The sequence below is a fragment of the Myiozetetes cayanensis genome, unplaced genomic scaffold (genome assembly GCF_022539395.1).
Source record: "Myiozetetes cayanensis isolate MyiCay16 unplaced genomic scaffold, myiCay2020 scf1, whole genome shotgun sequence".
NCBI lineage: Eukaryota > Metazoa > Chordata > Aves > Passeriformes > Tyrannidae > Myiozetetes > Myiozetetes cayanensis.
In genome coordinates, this window is record NW_026086604.1 from 38047937 (window position 1) to 38066887 (window position 18951).

Consider the following 18951-nt stretch of genomic DNA (forward strand, 5'->3'; position numbering starts at 1 on the left):
TTGAGCTCATAATTGAAGATACTATATGACCACCTATTTAAAAAAAGAATCCCCAGAAACAGATTTTTTTTTTAATTTGTTCTTAACATTTTTCTTTGTTTTCATTAATTATGTGCATACGAATATGAATGATGAATATGAATATGAAAGCATGTGTGTTTGTGAACTACATCTTTAACAGTCTCCCAAAAATAATCACCAAACTGTCTTTGAATTACTCTGTGGCTTCTATACTGAAAGATGATGTTAATTAAAAACTGCTACAGTGCATCATCTAATCGTCATCACATCTGCACTATCACCCCAAAGTTACCATGTGAAATGGGAAAGTGAGACAATGATTTTAAGGAAAAAGTGCTAAAGAAGCACTTGAATAGCTATACTTCCTTACAAGAAGTCAAGGTTATCAGCTGCTTAGTGAATTTAGACTGGCAGAAGCATAAAAAGACAATGGAGGGTCTCAGGATAATGTCCTGCAGCTGCAGAACAAATACATTGGAGGGGTGAAATTTTAGATGGAGTGCAGGACTGCAGATAAAGAGACTCCTCTTCACGTTTTCCTTACTTATATCAAAAAATTAATGTGTAGTGTCAACACTACTATTTTATTTTATTACCTATTGGGCTAATCTAATGATTGAGTACAATTAATCTGAACTCTTAATTTACCTTAATTGTGATATTAGTTTGACCACTGCTTTAATAGAATTGGTTAAGTTATACCGTAATGTTTGAATAAAATAAAATTTTGTTACCCTTACAAAATAAAATGTATTAAAAATACACAGGATTAGAAGATGAGGGAAAAACATAGATAGATTCAGCTAAGAAACATATATACCCTTGTCTCTGTTAGTAATAAAATATTTTAAGTTCCCAAAATGCGAAAATTTATCTCTAAGATTGCTGCTTGTTCTTGCAAATGCTTATGCTTATATTAATGCATGGTTGTTGTGGTTTAAGCCCAGGCAGTAACCAAGTCCCAAACAGCTGATCGCTCACTCCCCCACCAAAGCGATCAAGGAGAGAATCAGAAGGGTAAAAGCAAGAAAACCTGTGAGCTGAGATAAAGACAGTTTAATAGTGAAAGGAAAAGCCACACAGACAAGCAAAGCAAAACAAAAAAAAAAAAAGTGTCCTTTAAACAAACTCATTTTAGAGCATGTGGAATCTCAGAAATCCATGGTTAAATTTGTAGATTATTCAGACATCTAATAAACTGCAAGTTAATAGACTATTAGGTAGAATAAAAACTGTGACAATTGGGGTAAACTCACTTCACAGACAAGATTACATTTTCTCTTTATGTGTACATTTGAAAACTTATGTGGTGTAATGAGCTTTATTGTAGTCAAGAGACCAGAAAAGAATAGAGAAGGAGCAGCAACTATAATAAGAACAATTTGCTAGAGATAATTTATTTGCTAAATTTAATTCACTTTTCTCTTCTCAAGCTGTCTGCAAACAGACAGATCATGACATATATTTCATTCTAATTTTAAGAAATTCAATTATTATTAATAATTTAGTCAATGATTTTGTGGATTCATCTGAGACCACAGATTAGGCATAAATTGTTGGAAATACTCAAGTTGTTGACAGGTCTTGTATGCCATATGATACTCTCTCTCTTATTTGACTTACAAATGGGGACCCTTTAAGTTACTGAAGAGTTAATTCTTCTACAGAAAAGAGAAAGAGAGAGGAAGAAAACACATAGAAGAGAAGTAAACCTATGAATATAAAACTTCTCTTCATCGGTTTCCCCTAGGGAAAAACGTTAATTGTTTTTTAGTTACTAATATCAAATTAGGTTTGAAAGGAGAAAAGTCACCTTAAATATTGATAATAATACATATTATCTAATTCAGCAGAGCTTATATTGAATTTTCTCAGAATAGTATTAAAACAATTTGTGTGAATGTACAGCCCACTAAATTTTCCTAATTAACATTGCCTGGAGAAAGATACTCTCCAAGGCTGAGCAGCTGATACTGGCAATTCTTAATTTCATTTCAAATTTCTTTCAAATGTTTCTTTTTTTTTTGTTTCTTTTTTTTTTTTTTTTTTTTTTAATCCCTGGGATCCATGCTTTAAGCATTTCCTTTGAATCTATGACCCAGTTTGACTTTATTCAGTACTCTTCAGCGTCAGAGCTGGCAACATATTACTCACTGTCTGTAGCAGTTGCAATAGCTCTTGTAACAGAAGAAGCATTTGAACAGTCACTGTGCAATATTTACCTTTATAAATGCCAATCATTTTATAGGCATGGTATAGAGTTTTGATGGTGGGTTAATGACAGTATTCCCAGCAGAACTGAAAATGGCAAGTCAAGACACACCATATGCTTCATTTCATCAACCTGTATGCACAAGCGATTTCCTATACTGCTAATGTTAGTATCATTTTAATAGGCTTTTATTGGAAAAGGAGTTAGAGTGTCTAGATAAAGGACCTTTTCTATTAAGCTTAGCAAACCTATTGATTTGCTGCCTGACTATTTTGATCTCACTTGTTAATCTGGAGAAACTCCACTGAAAACAAAGGAGTTTTAACACTGGGAAGCAAAATAAAGGGCCCACTAACACTGAGACCAAACCAGAAACAGTCTGTGAATATTCCTGTTGAAGGAGACAAATGAGAAAAATTACTTTTACTGAGACATCATCCTTCAAACTGTGGTCCCATGGCCTCTTCCAGTTGTGCTGAACTGAACTCCTCCACCCCGTCCCAAATGCTTGTCACATCACTGCCTTCTCTTAGATGGACATTCTCACCTTTTTAGCTCTGCCAGTATAGCCACACGATCAGCTCCAGCCAAGTTTTATTAAGATAGACCAAGTGAGAAAGTCCAAATCATTAAAAGTATTAATTGCTTAAACTAAATGAACATTTGGACAGAGTAAATGTATGTCACTGTGCCAGCAGACTTAAGGGATGAAAACTTTGGGTGGTAAGCAGCAGTGATGACAGCATTGTTAGCAGTACTCGGTATACTGAGTCTCAGCTCAGTGGAAGGATGAACAGTACATCTGAGTGTGCCTTCACCATCTTATAATTGCTGTTCTGTACAAATGTTTATTTAAAAGTTGGAGTTTCTGTGCACCTGAAAAAGCTAACCCCAAATTTCTTCCTAAACTCAAATTTCCACAAGCGTGTTTTTGTTAAATTCTCATCCAGAAATTCATTGAAAAATCTTTATCTTTACAGGAAAAAAATAATGTAAATTAGAATGAATGAATAATTGGAGGTTTCTGATAACCTACATTTATCATGGTTTGTTCATCTTCAACAAAATTAGTGAAGAATCAGTCAAAGAATATGGGCAGTAAAAAAATCCCAAATAATATTTGCACTGCACTGACCTTATGTTAATTTGCTTAGCATAACTGGAAGAAAATCTTTTTGAAACGGGATTTGTATGCACAGAACAGCAGCAGGAATAGTGGCATCTTATAATAACCAGCAGATATGACCATTCAACTAAGTAGTGAAAGATATTTCAATGAGACTTTAAGTAAAATGCATTTAATAAAACACAAAAGGACTGCTTACATAGACCAATATCATGAGCCACATCTAAAGCTGTAATCACAAATTACTACAGAATAGAAATTTTAAAACAAAACAACAACAACAAAACATAGACAAATGACAACCAAAAAAAGACAGCCATAACTTTGAACATCTGATACAGATGTCCAAACCATCTGATACAGCCTGACTGTAGGATTGACTTAATAGAAGTCCAAATTTGAGATCTGGTTTAACAGGCAAAGAAAAGGGGGTGGATGTATCTTTCTTCAACTTCAGTAATGCATATGATTGTATAATATTTTGATTAAGACACCATAATCCAATATAATAATGGGATAATAAAATGTCTAACTTGTATGTCTCCAAGTGCAGCTGTAAACAGAATATTTTCAAGCACATTTCATTACAGTGAGGCCAGTTAATAAGCTTATGCTCTCTAGTATTTTCATGAGTTATCTGGAAGAAAACAAGATTTTAGAGATTATGTAAATACAATCTCTAGTTATGACACTTTAAGAAGTAGGGTGCTAAATTGAAGAGTGCTCTGAAAAGATTTATAAGTTCATAAATCACTGGAAAGCCTTCCTTTACATGAATCAAGCAGAATAATCATATTTAACTTGTCAAAGGCATACTGATTTGCTTATTGTCATAAATACTGTCAAAGGCAGTAGAAGTTTAGTAAGAAAGCTATCCAGGCTAACAGTCGAAAATGTGGTTCAGTTCAGTTCCTAGAAGTTTGATAAATTTAGACAGAAAATAGTGTGAATCTCTAAAATTAAAAAAAAATAGAAAAAAAAGGATATTTAAGCTTTGAAATAAATTTCCAACTGGATGTAAACTTCATCGTTGGTAGCCATTCATTCTGTTAAGGATATTGGCTAAACTATTTAACTTAAATTGAAGTTATTTAGCTCTTGCTACAATGAGGAAAATGATTGAATATTTTATTTCCTGAAAAATGCAGACTGAGATTGACCATAACTATTTTAAGATTTTTAGGTACATCAAGCTAATGATCTTGTTTCTTAAAAAACTGAAATGAATACAGCATAAAATTCTCTTTTCCAACTTAGTCTGTCTAAAATAAATCTATACAGTAAAACAATTTCCTTGCAAAATCTTGAGAAAGAAGAAGGAAATCTTTGAGGATAACTAATTTCATTTTAAGATAAATGTCCAAATGAAGAGAGAAGGTAACCATCTCCTGGAAGCATCTACTTCACTCTCTTTCTGCAGCAAATGCTCAAACCATCATGTTAGAACAAAAGTGTACAATACAGGCAAGTAAAACTAAGTGACAAGCATTTCAGACTTAGAAAAGTCATTTATGTGATTTATTTTTGAGCTTTACCTAGACAGAACACAACACCCCTTTCTTCTATTTAATTTTAGCGTTAATTAGTTTTGTCCAGTTTTTAATTTTTTGCTACAGTTTGACATGTTCTCTTTCCCTGCAAGAACATGTCAGGAAACCAAAATTAATTATTCACACAGCTCCAACCCGTTGGCCAGTGTTGTGAAGGCAAACTAGTTGATTGCAATGGTATGTTCTAAGGCTGCCCCTTATAAATCTCTTACTGACTGTAACTACTGACTGGAAAATGCCATCCTGGAGTTATTGCTGAGACCTACACGTTACTCAGATATTTGCCACTGTCTCCCAGGATTATACAAAGCTTTAGTTATATTCTTTCTTTCTGCGTTTCTCCTCACAGTTTCGGGCAACCTCCACCACTCTTCCCTTCACTAAGAATGTATCCCATATTTTCCTAGTTCCCATCTGATTAATCCTTCTACTCAATGGATTGAACCATGGTCTAACCAAAACTAGCACTCAGATGTCAAGTGCTGGCATGATCAGCAGCTGAGCACTGCAGTGTGGTGCACAGGGGAGAGTCCTGAAACGGGGGAACCACAGCGGAAGCAGAGAGAGCCCCCAAGAGTCCACAGCTCAGACCAGAGCAGTTGACAGGACGGAGCTAGGAGCAATGGCAGCCAAGCTCCCTACACGTAGAGAAGAAGCCCTGAGGGAGTGCAAGCAACCAGGAGTACCACCAACAGGGCAGGCAAAGGATGAGGAAAAGGCTGAGGTATTAACTGCCTTCTTTGCCTCCGTCTCTAACAGCAAGACTAGTTGTCCTCCTGATACACAGCTCCCTGAGCTGTAAGACAGAGACAGGCAGCAGAATGAAGCCCTACAATCCAAGGGGAAATGGCCAGCAAGCTGCTGCAGCACTTGAACACACACAAGTCCGTGGTGCTGGAAGGTATCTGCCCAAGTGTACTCAGTGAGCTGGTAGAAGTGCACACCGAACCACTTTCCTTCATTTACTAGCACTCCCAGCTAACTGGAAAGGTCCCAGTTGACTGGAAGTTAGCAAGTGTAGCATCTATCTACAAGGGTTGCAATGAGGATCTGGAGAAACTGCAATGAGGAACTATAGGCCTGCCAGGGAAGGTCATGAAGCAGATCATCTCAAGTGCCATTACATGACACATGCAAGACAACTGGGAGATTATGCCCAGCCATCATGGGTTTATGAAAGGAAGGTCCTGCTTGACCAACCTTATTAGTGGATGAAGGAAAAGCTGTGAGTGTTGTTTAGCTGGACTTTAGGAAAAACTCTGATGCCATTTCCCACAGCATTCCCCTGGAGAAAATGGCCGTTCATGGACTGGACAGGTGCCCTGTTCCCTGGATAAAAGACTGGTTGGATGGCCAGGCCTGGAGAGTGGTGGTGGATGGAGTAACATCTGGCTGGTGGCCAGTCATAAGTGGTGCTCCCCAGGTCTCAGCTATGGTGGCCAATCCTATTTAATACAATTATCAATGAGGTGAAGGGGGTGGATTGAGTGCACTCAGTCAGTTTGCAATGACACCAAGTCAGATGGGAGCCTTGATCTGCTGGAAAACACGAAGGCTCTGCAAAGGGATTTGGACAGGGTGGATCAGTGGGCCAAGGCCAATTGTATAAGGTTCAACAAGGCCAAGTGCCAGGTCCTGCACTTGGGTCAAAACAAGCCCATGCAGCACTACAGGACTGGGGAAGAGCAGCTGGAAAGATACCTGGTAGAAAAGACCTGGGAGTGCTGATCGACAGCTGCTGAAAGTGAGCCAGCAGTGTGCCCAGGTGGCCAAGAGGGTGAATGGCATTCTGGCTTGCATCAGAAACAGTGTGGCCAGCAGGATCAGGGCAGTGATGATCCCCCTGTACTCAGCATTGGTGAGGCCACACCTCAAATCCCGTGACCAGTGCTGGGCCCCTCACTGTGAGAAAGACACTGAGGAGCTGGGGCGTGTCCAGAGAATGGCAACAAAGCTGTTTAAAGAGTCTGTAACACAAGTTTTGTGAGGAGTGGCTGAGGGAAGTGGGGCTGTTTAGCCTGGAGAAAAGGACGCTCTCTGCAACTATCTGAAAGCAGGCTCTAGCCAGGTGGGTGTCAGTGTCTTCTACCATGTAATCAGCAATAGGACAAGCTCAAATGGCACCAGGGGAGGTTTAGATTGAATGATAGGAAAGCTTTTTTCACCAAAAGGGGCTTCAAGCTTTGGAACGGGCTGCCCAGGAAAGTGGGTGAGTCACCGTCCCTAGAAGTATTTATAAGCCGTGTAGATGTGACACTCAGGGACACTGTTTAGTGGTGGACCTGACAATGCTGGGTTAATGGCTGGACTTGATCTTTAAGGTCTTTTCTAACCCAAACAATTCTATGATTCTGTGATGACCAGACTGATTTAGTGTTCACTTCTGTACAACATTAACTTGGCCAACAGCCTACCACTATGATTCATCCATTTGGATCAATGGCATTTTGCAATTATTTAATCATTATGTCAGACATGCTTTCCATAAGAAAACGTTTATCTGCAGCTACAAATTAGCAGCACTCTCGTTGTGATGGGATGGCAACACTACATGCAAATACTGGTTTCCTACTAGTGGCCTTAGTACACTGTCCCACATTCTGACCCATCTTAGTGTATTCTGGCACACAATGACTTTTTCCTGAAGTATTTTTTTTAATTGTCAATGCTTAATCTGTGAGTACTGAAACTGAACACTAACAGTCACCTCTCACTGACAATTTTTGTATGTGCTGCAGTTACCATGGTACCAACCTGAGCAGTTGATGTCTAAATATAGGGCAGGATAAAGGATATATCTTTTCAAATACTAATAGAATGAAGTAAAAATTCTCAGAGATTTTAGTGCTTCAGTAACTTGGAGTACTTAAAATACTGGCCACTTTCATAAAACCTAGATTAAAATACTTAAATATCAGTCATAACATATTCAGAATAGTTTATTGGTTTTGATGGAACTGATCTAAAAAGAAAACCAACACATTCTCAAAGAGGAAATTTGTGGGTAACTGACAGCCATATGATAAAGCATACAGCAAGTCTATCAAAGACCATATATAAAAAAAGCACAAGGGCTTAGATTTGCTTAGATGCTGAAAAATGTTGGGTGCAAGAAGCAATATGGAGATACTGTAAGGATTTTCCAAAACTGGGCCCTGTTTTTCACAGAATGTCTGTGCAGAGTATACTTGGTTCAAGAAAGTGTTTGTAGCACGTAACATTTATAAGACTTAAACTGACTCATGAAGTATGAGCAAATACTATTAGGACTTCATGAAAACTGAACTGCATGAAGAAGTGTGCTGAGATTGCTTTGTCTATCCATATGATTTTTAGGACAACATCAAACAAGGCATCAGTGCCATAACAATCTGAAAGAATATGGTTCTTGCAGCACAAGTCTTCACATTGTAGGTCACCAGAAGCTCAGCTCTCTCAGTGACAGTGCTGCTCTCTCTCAGGGTGAGGTATAGGGCGCATACTGATGAATTAACAATATTATGCACATTACTTTATCTACCACTACTCTGGTGGTTTCACAGGTGTAAGGCCTTTGGAAAGGCGCAAAGCAACTTTTCAGATATAAGAAGCTAATTCACTTTTATACTACCATGTAACTCAGCTCATGAAAATAAAAGGCCTGTTAAATGAGAGAAGAATATCTCCAATCCACTGCAAAGTTCACTGAATATTTAAACATTTTTATGTATTTCTGCAAAGCTAAACTGTTGCTTGTAGCAGCCCTGACATTCTGTGAGACTAACACCATATTTTGATGTGTATTCTAACAGAAACACTGTTCCAGTTCACTAGCTGTTACTGTATAGTCAGGGGGAAAATTATTGCAAGGAAAAGCACATTTTAAAATGTCAGAACAACTGTTAAGATTCAGAATGCAAATTCTGCCTGTTATACTCCAAATCCCCTAAACCACCAAGTGCAGACTCTCTGACTGCAGGGGTGCTCGGCACAATATGTGATTGGGCTGGTGTAGAAAGAGACATTCTACACTTGAGAGTCTTTTTGGAGATTACTTGTAAAGGGAAGAAAACATTGGGAAATTTCCAAAACATGTCACGAACAAAATGTTGCTGCAAAGGCAGGAGTCTTGCTTGCAAAATCATTTTACAGTTTTCAATTAACCAAATACCTTTAATTTATTTTCACAGAACAAAGAGTGAATCAAGACTTTTATGTGTTTCTCTATTTCTTATCTGCAAGCAATTTCTTTTTAGGACCCTAAAATATTCAAATGCTGATATCTACATTTAGAAATATAAGAATACTGTGTTACATTCACACACTGCTCCTATAAAATGTCAAATAAGTAATGAAGAGATGGCTGCATGCCAGCTCTGCATCTTACCCTGTAAGACAGAAAAATTCTGAGCCACACTGAAATAGACGCAAACACTATAAAAATACCCTCCAGGTTATAAATCTTTGCGGTTCACTTCTGTTTTCTCAGGTAACATTTCTGGATGTGCATTCCTGGTCCCTCTTCGTTAAAAGCTGCTAGTCTAGAAATCAGATTGCACATTTGTGGAACTATGATTTAAGGAGAAATCCAGTAAAATTTGCATTAAACTAACTTTATGAGAACAAAAGGACCACAGGTCTAAAATTCAGTTAAATCATCTTATCAGTAAACCATAATCTGAATTTCAGAATTAGGGAAAACAAATGTGACTTTATTAAAACTGAGTACCCTTATCCACAAGTATTTAGCCCCTGAAAGATATTTAAACTCTTTATACTTTTCATATGAATAAGTATTTCAAGTAGGTGAAATCCAGTACGACAATACCTGTTTTCAATTCCCACTAAATTGATGAGGCTGGGGGTAATTAAGATCTGAGCTCCTCCTAATCACACATATCATGCCTCTTCTTTGGCTATCAATCTACACTTATTTGCAAGGCTGCATCCTTAGAGAAACTCTCATATGTTTGGCAGCCAACATCAACAGAAGGAAATAATTTACTGTTGCATGATATTTCTGAAAGGGAGACATGTTAGAATATCATGGTCACAATATTCACTGAGATTTCAGAGAAGTATCAGGGCAAACACACACAAGTAGCACTGTCTAATGTAAAATATGTTCAACGTTTCTGAATTGTTGCAAGACACAAGGTGGGTTTTTCTAAAGTTAACTATTCCAACCCAAATTTTCTATAACAGATGTTTGTTTCAGAATCTTTATTAAGTTGTTGCAATCCTCAAATTTGTTTTCAAATAAAGAGCCACAGTAAACACAAATAATGTATTTATTCTATGGTCAAAATATCTTGTGATTTTTTTAGCTGAAAATTTCACTCCCTATGTCCAGAGCTTCCAACAGGGACTAGGTTTTATGTCAAAGACATAAATCTACCCATGTTTCTGCAGCACACTGAGTACCTAAATTCCCTCTAATTTCTGTTTATACTGACAGTACAACAGGGAAATGCATCTCTGGAAGTTATGTTGGCCTTTGACTGGTCTATGTCTATGAGCTACAAGACTCATTCTTGCACAGTGAAAAAATTACACTCTTGATAGACCTAAGAAAATTATGGAGTCTGACTGTCTGGAGAGAGACCAAGAGCCAGACTGAGGGGTAGGCAGCAGAAGCCAGGGAAAGGTGCCATAGTCTGAAGAATGGCATGAGAAGAAAAGAGGTATTAAAAGGAAATTGAGTCTCTTTATGGCTCTATTGTGAAGAAAATAGGCAGGAAAGCCAGTGGCATGTCACTGAAGGCCTTCAATATTCACAAAATTGAATCTTAAAGCACTTGATATAATCAATTTATTACTTTTAAGTATTGTTAACGTCAGCTATATAAACATCAGTATTTCCCACATAAGATAGAGATACTGATAGACACACACACTTTTCAATTACAGAGTGTTGCAAACTGGACTTTGTAGACTGCCCTACTCCCATTAAGTCCACAGGAATTGGACTGAGTTCTAAAAGTGAAAAATATAATGCAGAAACTGTAAGTATACCTTTCCTTTAGTGAAATTGTCATCTCCTTTTCTGATTAACTTTCTTCTGCCGGTATCTCCCAAAGGCCCTTGCAACATGACATATACATCTGCATCTGTTCCTGACCCAGGGGTAGCACCCGTGGTGATGTAGAGAACATAGCTTTTCACTGTGGGGGAAAAGAGATCAACAGTTTACCATACCTTAATCAGTTAAAAAATATATTACTTAATAAATTACTACTCTTATATTTTCATTTCTCATCCTATCCAGTGTGATCAGAAGACTATATTGTAATGCTTAGAAAAGCATATATATGCACTGCAATTAGAATTTAAGAACCACTATTATAAGGAGTAATGAGTTTAAATAGTTGGACCTGGCCTGAAACACAGGCAGAAGAAAAAATGAAAGAAAAATAAGCACATCACAAATTGGTACAAAAACATGTAAATGATACTCGATCACCACTTGTATGCAAGTAAATACATAACATTCCAATTAAATAGTTCCTAGGCTATGCTAAATCCCTCAACAAGCACATCTCTGCTCTGATCCTTATGGAGTTCAAACGAAGCTGAAATTTGCCAGAAAGGCATCATCTTTTGCATTTCGTCTGGATCGTGGTTTAATCAGTGGCTGGGCGCTCTACACTGTTCCCATTGCAGTTACTGGCCTCAGCGGAGGAGATGACATGTCCGAGAACACACAGTATTTCTCTGGCATGTCATCTTGAAAGCTCTTCAGCTGAGCATTTCTTGAGTGGCTGTTTATGTAAAGTACCCATTTGTATGACCAGAGAAATGTGAGACACACTGGTGACCTGTCCCCCCAAAATAAGAAAGATGTCACATCCCCAAAATATTCAATTGAAAAAGAGAAAAAAATTGTGGGAAAGGGTAAAGAAAAGAGTATCCGTCGTCCTGTTAAATCTCCTCGGAAGGAGGAGCAGCATTTGTAAAGACTTAAATATCTGTGTTCTTCCATAAGGAAAGAAATTTAAGAAGTATTTAAAAGCAAAGAGCCTTCCCAGGGAATATCCCAGCACTACTCTTCTCAAATTCATATTCAAGAATCTTCTGCCTAAGTGCTTTGTTTGATACTGACTTTGAAAGCACAGCAGAAAAGGCAAGGAATATAGAGACTACTTGTGCTTGATTTAAACCCTAAACTTCTGGAGGAGACTGGGATATTCTTATGGTAGAATAGTCCATTTAGGACAAGAGCTCTTCCATTCTCCTCTAACTCTGGCTATAAAGCCTTGTAGGAAACACAGAGCAAACGAAAAATATCCTGTCTTGAGGTGATCTAGCACAACTCTGATGGAGTTTGATGACATACAACTGCTAGGTCACAGAAAAAGAGTGCTTGAAATTCTGGGAACACAAACAGAACAGTTTGGTTGTGAGGGGCCATGGATCTCCTTCTTATCTGAAATTACAGTATAAGAGTTATTTCCTCTGGATTTCCCTTGTTTAGTCTGGGAGAGAACCAAATCATATCGTTGAGAAAAACCTGAACTCTGAGTACCATTCAAAAGCTTTATAATAGTTTCAGTGCCACATGCTTGTTCTTTTATGTGTCACAAACTGATACCAATCAGACTTGAATGCACACAGTGCTCAGTTATGGGGTCTGAGACACTGTTTTTTAAACACTAGAGTGGACTGGACCTTGCCATGCATCGCTAGGTTGAAATAAGTAGAAAATATCTGATAAATCCTTTGGACTGCTCTGAAAATCAGCCATTGTCACTAATCAGCAGTGCTTCTGATTTGAGACAAACCTGCTGGAAAAGGAGAGCCAGCTGTGAGAACTGGAAGCTCAGTCACTCTTCCTCCTTCCTCATCAGCAAAGTTGTGACAAAATGGAAATTCTAGAACATTTTTACTTTCTCTGTGCTGAAGCTTTACCTTAGCAAAGAGCAAAAACAAATAACTTCAGCATCTGTTGCACTCTAAAGCAAACTATAGCAAAAGACAAACTATTAAACAGCTATGACACATCATCTCAATATTTAAAAATAAGAGGAAATAATCTTTTCTAAAATGTTTTTGAAAGCAACCTGTTGAATGAGAAGGAATAGATACCTTTCCTAATTAAACATAATCAAAATCTTATCAACATTATTGCTGTAGAGACTGCACTAAGGGAAAAAATATTTAGAATTGTTCAGAAAAGGTTCCTTCATGTATCTTATTCATCCAGCATATGGAAGAAAAAGAAGTGTTGATATGAGCACATTTTAGCTTCTGAGAAATGTCAATATGCCACAATATTTTTCAGTGCAGAATGTTTTCTTATTCTAAGAGGAGAGAGAAAAAGAAGTGTTTCTGGGAAAAAACTGAAAAACAGAAATTAGGAATGTTTTATGGCATATGTATATATCTGCACATATGTATCATATGAATATATAGACTATCATACTAAGTATTCTTAATCTCTGTGAAATTCTGTGTATAAACTAATGTTTATACACATGTTGTTCCTGAGTTAAGCTGCTTATTCCTACTATAAGAAAACGTATTTTAATAAGAAGGTAACTTACACTATGGTAGTACCAGCTACACTAAAAGACAAGGTTCCATTTTCTAAGCTATTTAAAGATCAACCAGACAACATATTTGGAAAAAAAAAGTTGCACAAAGTAAGCCTGCTTTGAAAAGGGCACAGATAGTTCACTCATACAATTCTTCATGACTTAACTCACTAAAATGTCCAAACCTTTAACCCAGTAAGCAATATCATCTTTGGTTAGGAATCATCACTGGGAGATGGTAGCATTATTTTGTCTTCAAAAGACTGTTATTATTTTTCATTATGACAGACATATTGAAAAGAATTTTTTAAGTGTACTTTGAAGTATAATGTTAGCACAATTTCTCTTTCATAATAATATCTACATTCCTGAACACTTTATTGAAACAGATTTCATTTACTGTGCTTTATTTTTTCAAGATGTGAAAGAAGCAAGAATAAAGATATTAGCTATTACATGTTACAGAAATAAAGCATTAATCTTGTTCTGAACATTATTTTATACTGATTTCAATTTCCTCAAAAACATCAAGATAATTAGTTTGTAGTTATGGTTATAAGAACAAATTCTAAATCTAAACATGGAATTCAACCAACTACACCTTCCTTTACTTTTGATAGGGGAAATCTCAGACTCTCTGGAGGTGCAATCTTGTAAAATCAAGATAAAATAGCATAGAAATGACCACACTGATTCTAACCAGCAGTGTAAATAGACTGGTAACCTGTCTTTTATAACTAGATATTACCCACAATCTCCTATACCAACCTAGCTGAATCCTTGTACAAGGATTCAGCCAATCTTCCTATAGAAACCATAGAATAAGAGGAGATGTCTTCCTAAAACCCAAATAATTTACATGTATCCCAAAGCAGGGAAATTTATAATTTCTTTCTCTGCCTCTTCCTCCTACCTAAGTTAAATGTGCATCTTTTCCTTACTTATATAAATGATGCTGATTTTTTTATAACTCAGCTTTGAGTCATTGTCCTGAGCTAATGAAGTAAAGCAGATTAATAGATGTCACTGTTTTCAACTGCCGAGTTTCTGTTCTGAAATTTTTACTGGGATCCACTGTCTCCTACAATACTGCAGAAACAGTCTTAATTTTGATATATTTGCTGGATGACTATTTCATCTGGCTATGAAGATGAAATTAACAACCTGCCTACCATTTAAATGTCAGAGGGTTCAGCTCACTAATATCATGTATTGGACAGGAAAATTACTTTTTCTCCAACTTTTAATGAGAACAAACCAAAAAAGTGAATGGACAAACGTGTTTCTGCAATTTGAAAGAAGATGACTCTTTCCTTTGGAATTCTTTTTATTTTGCCAACATAACAAGATAAAGAATTTTTTTTCTATAGTGAGGTGCCACAGCAATTTCAGTGTGATGTCAGATTTTGGCTTCAGCATCTTGGACATCAGAAGAAAGATTGTCACTTTTGCTATTCTCTTCTTTTATTCACATGCCAACTTAAAAGGCAGATACTTTCATCAGAATGCATTCCTAGTGTCTAGCTTAATTATTTGCCTTGGATCACTGAGTCTACAACATGTAACAGCCAATTTGGAGTTATGTAAATATTGCAATGGATGCCAGTGGGTACAGTTCTGAAAAGATACCACTGGATATGCTACAGATGATGGCACATCTGTATATATGCCCTCCAGAAATCCATCCAAGTTTACAAGATTTTGTTATCCATCACTATCCTAGCAAGTGTTTTAAGCAATCTCTGAAGTTACCACTCTACAAATGGCATAACTTTTGTAGATTAAAAATTATATAATTTCAGACAGAACTGAAAACTGGAAGCCATAACCATAAAATATGGAAAGCAACAACAACAATGACAACAAAATAGAGACACAATAATTAATTGCTTTAGGTTTTAGTTTTTACCTCACGGCAATGCCAAGTTTCTCCTTCTCCAGCTTCTTCAATTTCTAGGCGAACTTTGAATATAGTATTAAATTTCTTACTTAGTTCAATAGAAGTCTCATAAATCTGTTCTTTTTTAAGGGATCCTTTGGGAAATATGACTGAAGTACAGGTTCCTTTTTCACCACATACAGTTAGAGACATTTTAGGGTTCATGCAATTAGAAGAAATATCACTAGTTGTAACAAGGACATCCCAAGTCCCTGTTGAAATAAAACAGCAGAAAAAAAATTAATGGGTTTGCTGACTATCCAAAATAATGCAGCAATTTGTAACAGGCTAAGTTAGTGAATGACTAGCAACACAATCCCACTTTTGTACTAAGCTCAAATATTGGCATGTGACAGGTTCACTTACTATCACTGATTTAGTCAGAAGCAAATTTGGACACCAGCCTTTCCATAGCAGTACCTGACCCTTTAGAGATGGGCCAGTCCAAGAAAAGTGTGCAAGTAAGACAGCCAGTTCCATATTTGAGACTTATGAAGAGCAAGGTCGATCTGTTGATTTTTTTCCCCTTTGTAAATGTTTCCTCTGATGATTTTAAATATATAATTATTTTTCTATACTAATCACCATTCAAAAGCTTCATGTATTTTATTAGATACTTCTGGTCAGCGTTTTTTTCTTTTTAACTTTTTGAGGATTTACTTAAACGAACATTTTAAAATTTGCTCCATGTATACTATGAGAAGATGGTAATAAGATAAACTGGTTCAGAGCCTGAAATGTGATATTTTTATCACAGATCATCACAATTATCGTAACAGCAAAGTACAAAAACTTGTCTATTTTTTCTGTGAAGAACTGGTGTTTACTGAGAGTTTAAAAATAGTCCTATATAACAGTCCCTAGATTTCTCTACTTTGCAGACACAGGAAACACTCAACTAGTATTTTTACTATGTATCATTTGAATCACTTAGTCACTTAAGCATTATAGGTGAATTGACAGTCCCCTGAAGACTCACAAGGACTGCAGACTGACACCAGTTAGGCTCCTAAGTAATTTCTGCAACTCTATATGGAACAGATATTTAGTTAAACCTTTAATCAGTAAGAGAGTTTTGACTATCAGAAACTTGTATCCATCAAAAAGATCTCCGTGCTCCTTTAGCTAGCTTTAATATTTTCAATATATATTTGTAAATAGAATATATGGAAAATTCAGGGCTACCAAAAATCATGGTTTCAATTTCAAAAAATATGAAAACCCAAGTCTTTGGTCACCTGGGCTGTAGCAGAAATGAGTAGAATTTTTTTATTATCTCTGCTAATGCAAAGCAAGACTAAGTATGGATTTTATAATTTCAAGTAGCTATTTTGTAAAACAGGTTATTTTACTTTGAGTAACAGAAACCATGACTTTATGAGTTTGTGTCCATAAACCTCCAAACTTCACTTCCTAACCATGACAGAAAAGTCTTTGACTCCCTATATAACTAAAGTTAGTAAAGTTTTACTACTGTAGATCAGGTGAGAATCTGTGCCATAAATCCAGGACTTGGTGAAGGTAAAAATTTAGTACTCATCATCTGTAAAATCATCTAAAATAACTTCAATGTTATGGTTTGATGAATAATATTAAATACCTACCATTTTCACATCTATGAACACTAAATGTAAATGAAACCAATGATATCCATTAAAAAAAGGAAGTCAAATGAAAATTTATCATATCCCCTGTGAAATACTCTAAGATATTGTAACCCTTTAGTACGGAAATATTAAGCTTTTAAACTATCGGTGTATAGCTGCCCAGGAAGGGTGAATGGAAGGACTGTGCCTGTTGTCATACAGTAACATACACTGCTGTAACACCTAAACTCAATTCCATAATCTCTGATAAATTTGTAAAGATCCAATTTAAAAGCAGCTTCCTTCCTTCTCTTTAACTAAGTATAAAATAATGTACTGGGTTGACATGGCAAGGTTTTGATAGCAGGGGGATTTCAGGGACGGCTTCAGTGAGAAGCCATTAGAAGGCCACCAAGTCCAATACAGCCAGTGTCTGTGTCTCCAAGACAGATACACGACTGGCAAACACTGAGCCCATCAGCAAAAGTGATAGTGCTTCTGCAATAAGGTATTTAAGAGAGGGAAAAAAGACCTGCACAATTGCAACTAGAAAAGGGAAGAGTGAGAAAATGCAAGAGAAATAACTCTTCAGATCCCCAGGTCAGTGCAGAAGGAGGGTGAGAAGGTGCTCCAGGCACTGGAGTCCATGGTGAAGATCATGGTGAAGCATCTGTCCACCTATGGCCCATGGATATCCATGTGGAGCAGACATCCACCTGGAGGCCCTGGAGGACCCCAAGATGGAGCAGGTGGATGTCTGAAGGAGGATGTGACTTCATGGAAACCTTATGGCCCCTTGGAGAGAGGAGTCCACATTGGAGCAGGTTTGCTTCTGAAGGACTGCACCCTAAGGAAGGAACCCATGCTGGAGCAGTTCATGAAGAACTGCAACCCCTTGGAAGGACTCACTTTGGAAAAAGTTTGTGGAGGACTGTCTCCTGTGGGAGAGACCCAATGCTGGAGCAGGGGAAGAGTGTGTAGTCCTCCTCCTGAAGAGGAAGGAGAGACAGAGACAACATGTGATGAACTGACCGCAAACCCCATTTCCTATTTCCCTGAAAAGCTGGATAGGAGGAGGTTGAGAAAATTGGGAGTGAAGTTTAGCCCAGGAAGAAGAGGCGTAAGGTGTTTTTAGATCTGGTTTTATTTCTCATCCTACTCTTGTTTGATTGGTAATAAATTAAGCTAATTTCCCCAAGTCAAGTCTGGTCTGTTTGGCCTGTGACAGTAATTGCTGAGCCTGTCTTACCTTGACCCACAAGCCTTTTGTTGTGTTTTTTCTCTCCTGTCCAGCTGAGGAAGTGAATGATGAGCAGCTTTGATAGGCACCTGGCATCCAGCCAGGTTCAGCCTAAGACAAAGAGTGCTATGCTAAAAATTTATTCTTTCTTTGTTTCTTTCTCAGAAATCTTTTAATTCTCTCAGAATGGCATTAACTGACTGCTGAAACCCATTTATTTTTATGACAACTTTACTAGCTTAAATAACAGTTCTCCCTCCTTGATGTATAAACCACCATTAATTTTATAGATCACGACTGTGTCCATTTTGAGCATTTAATTTGCTATTCTGAATCTGTCAAGTTTTTTCAATGCCCTTTCACAACAAAGAATTGCCATATTCTCAGTTATCATAATGTCTTTAGAGCTATTCCATCTTTAACCAGTCCTTCTGGACACAGATGGCCACAATTGCACGTAGCATTCCTGGTGAAATATCTCAGTTTCTCTGTAGAGGTAGTAAATCACTTAGATTTTAACTGATAATGCCTCCATACATTGCCGGGTGACAGTAACCCCATAGCCACACCACATTACTGCCTCAGAAATTATCCTGTGATCACATAACAAGCCCAGATATTTCTCATAGTCCTCTGCTACGTGTGTAGCAGAAATCATTACAAAGATGGTGACACAGATCAAATACAGCTTTTAGACTGTAAAGTACTACTTAGTTCCTCATTTTATAAAAACCCAACCAACTAACCAAAAAAACCCCACATTA

The 18951-nt window shown here is 37.1% G+C and overlaps 1 protein-coding gene across 1 annotated transcript in view; it reads right to left on the reverse strand.

The window, feature by feature from the left end:
• RP1 (RP1 axonemal microtubule associated) overlaps positions 1 to 18951 on the reverse strand; it is a 171464-nt gene that overhangs the window by 20405 nt on the left and 132108 nt on the right. Inside the window, exons 46-48 of the mRNA XM_050322391.1 lie at positions 15332 to 15573; positions 12670 to 12796; positions 10904 to 11052 (exon numbers count right to left, since the gene is read on the reverse strand). Coding sequence (XP_050178348.1) covers positions 10904 to 11052; positions 12670 to 12796; positions 15332 to 15573 — 518 coding nt within the window. The remainder of the gene's footprint in view (positions 1 to 10903; positions 11053 to 12669; positions 12797 to 15331; positions 15574 to 18951) is intronic.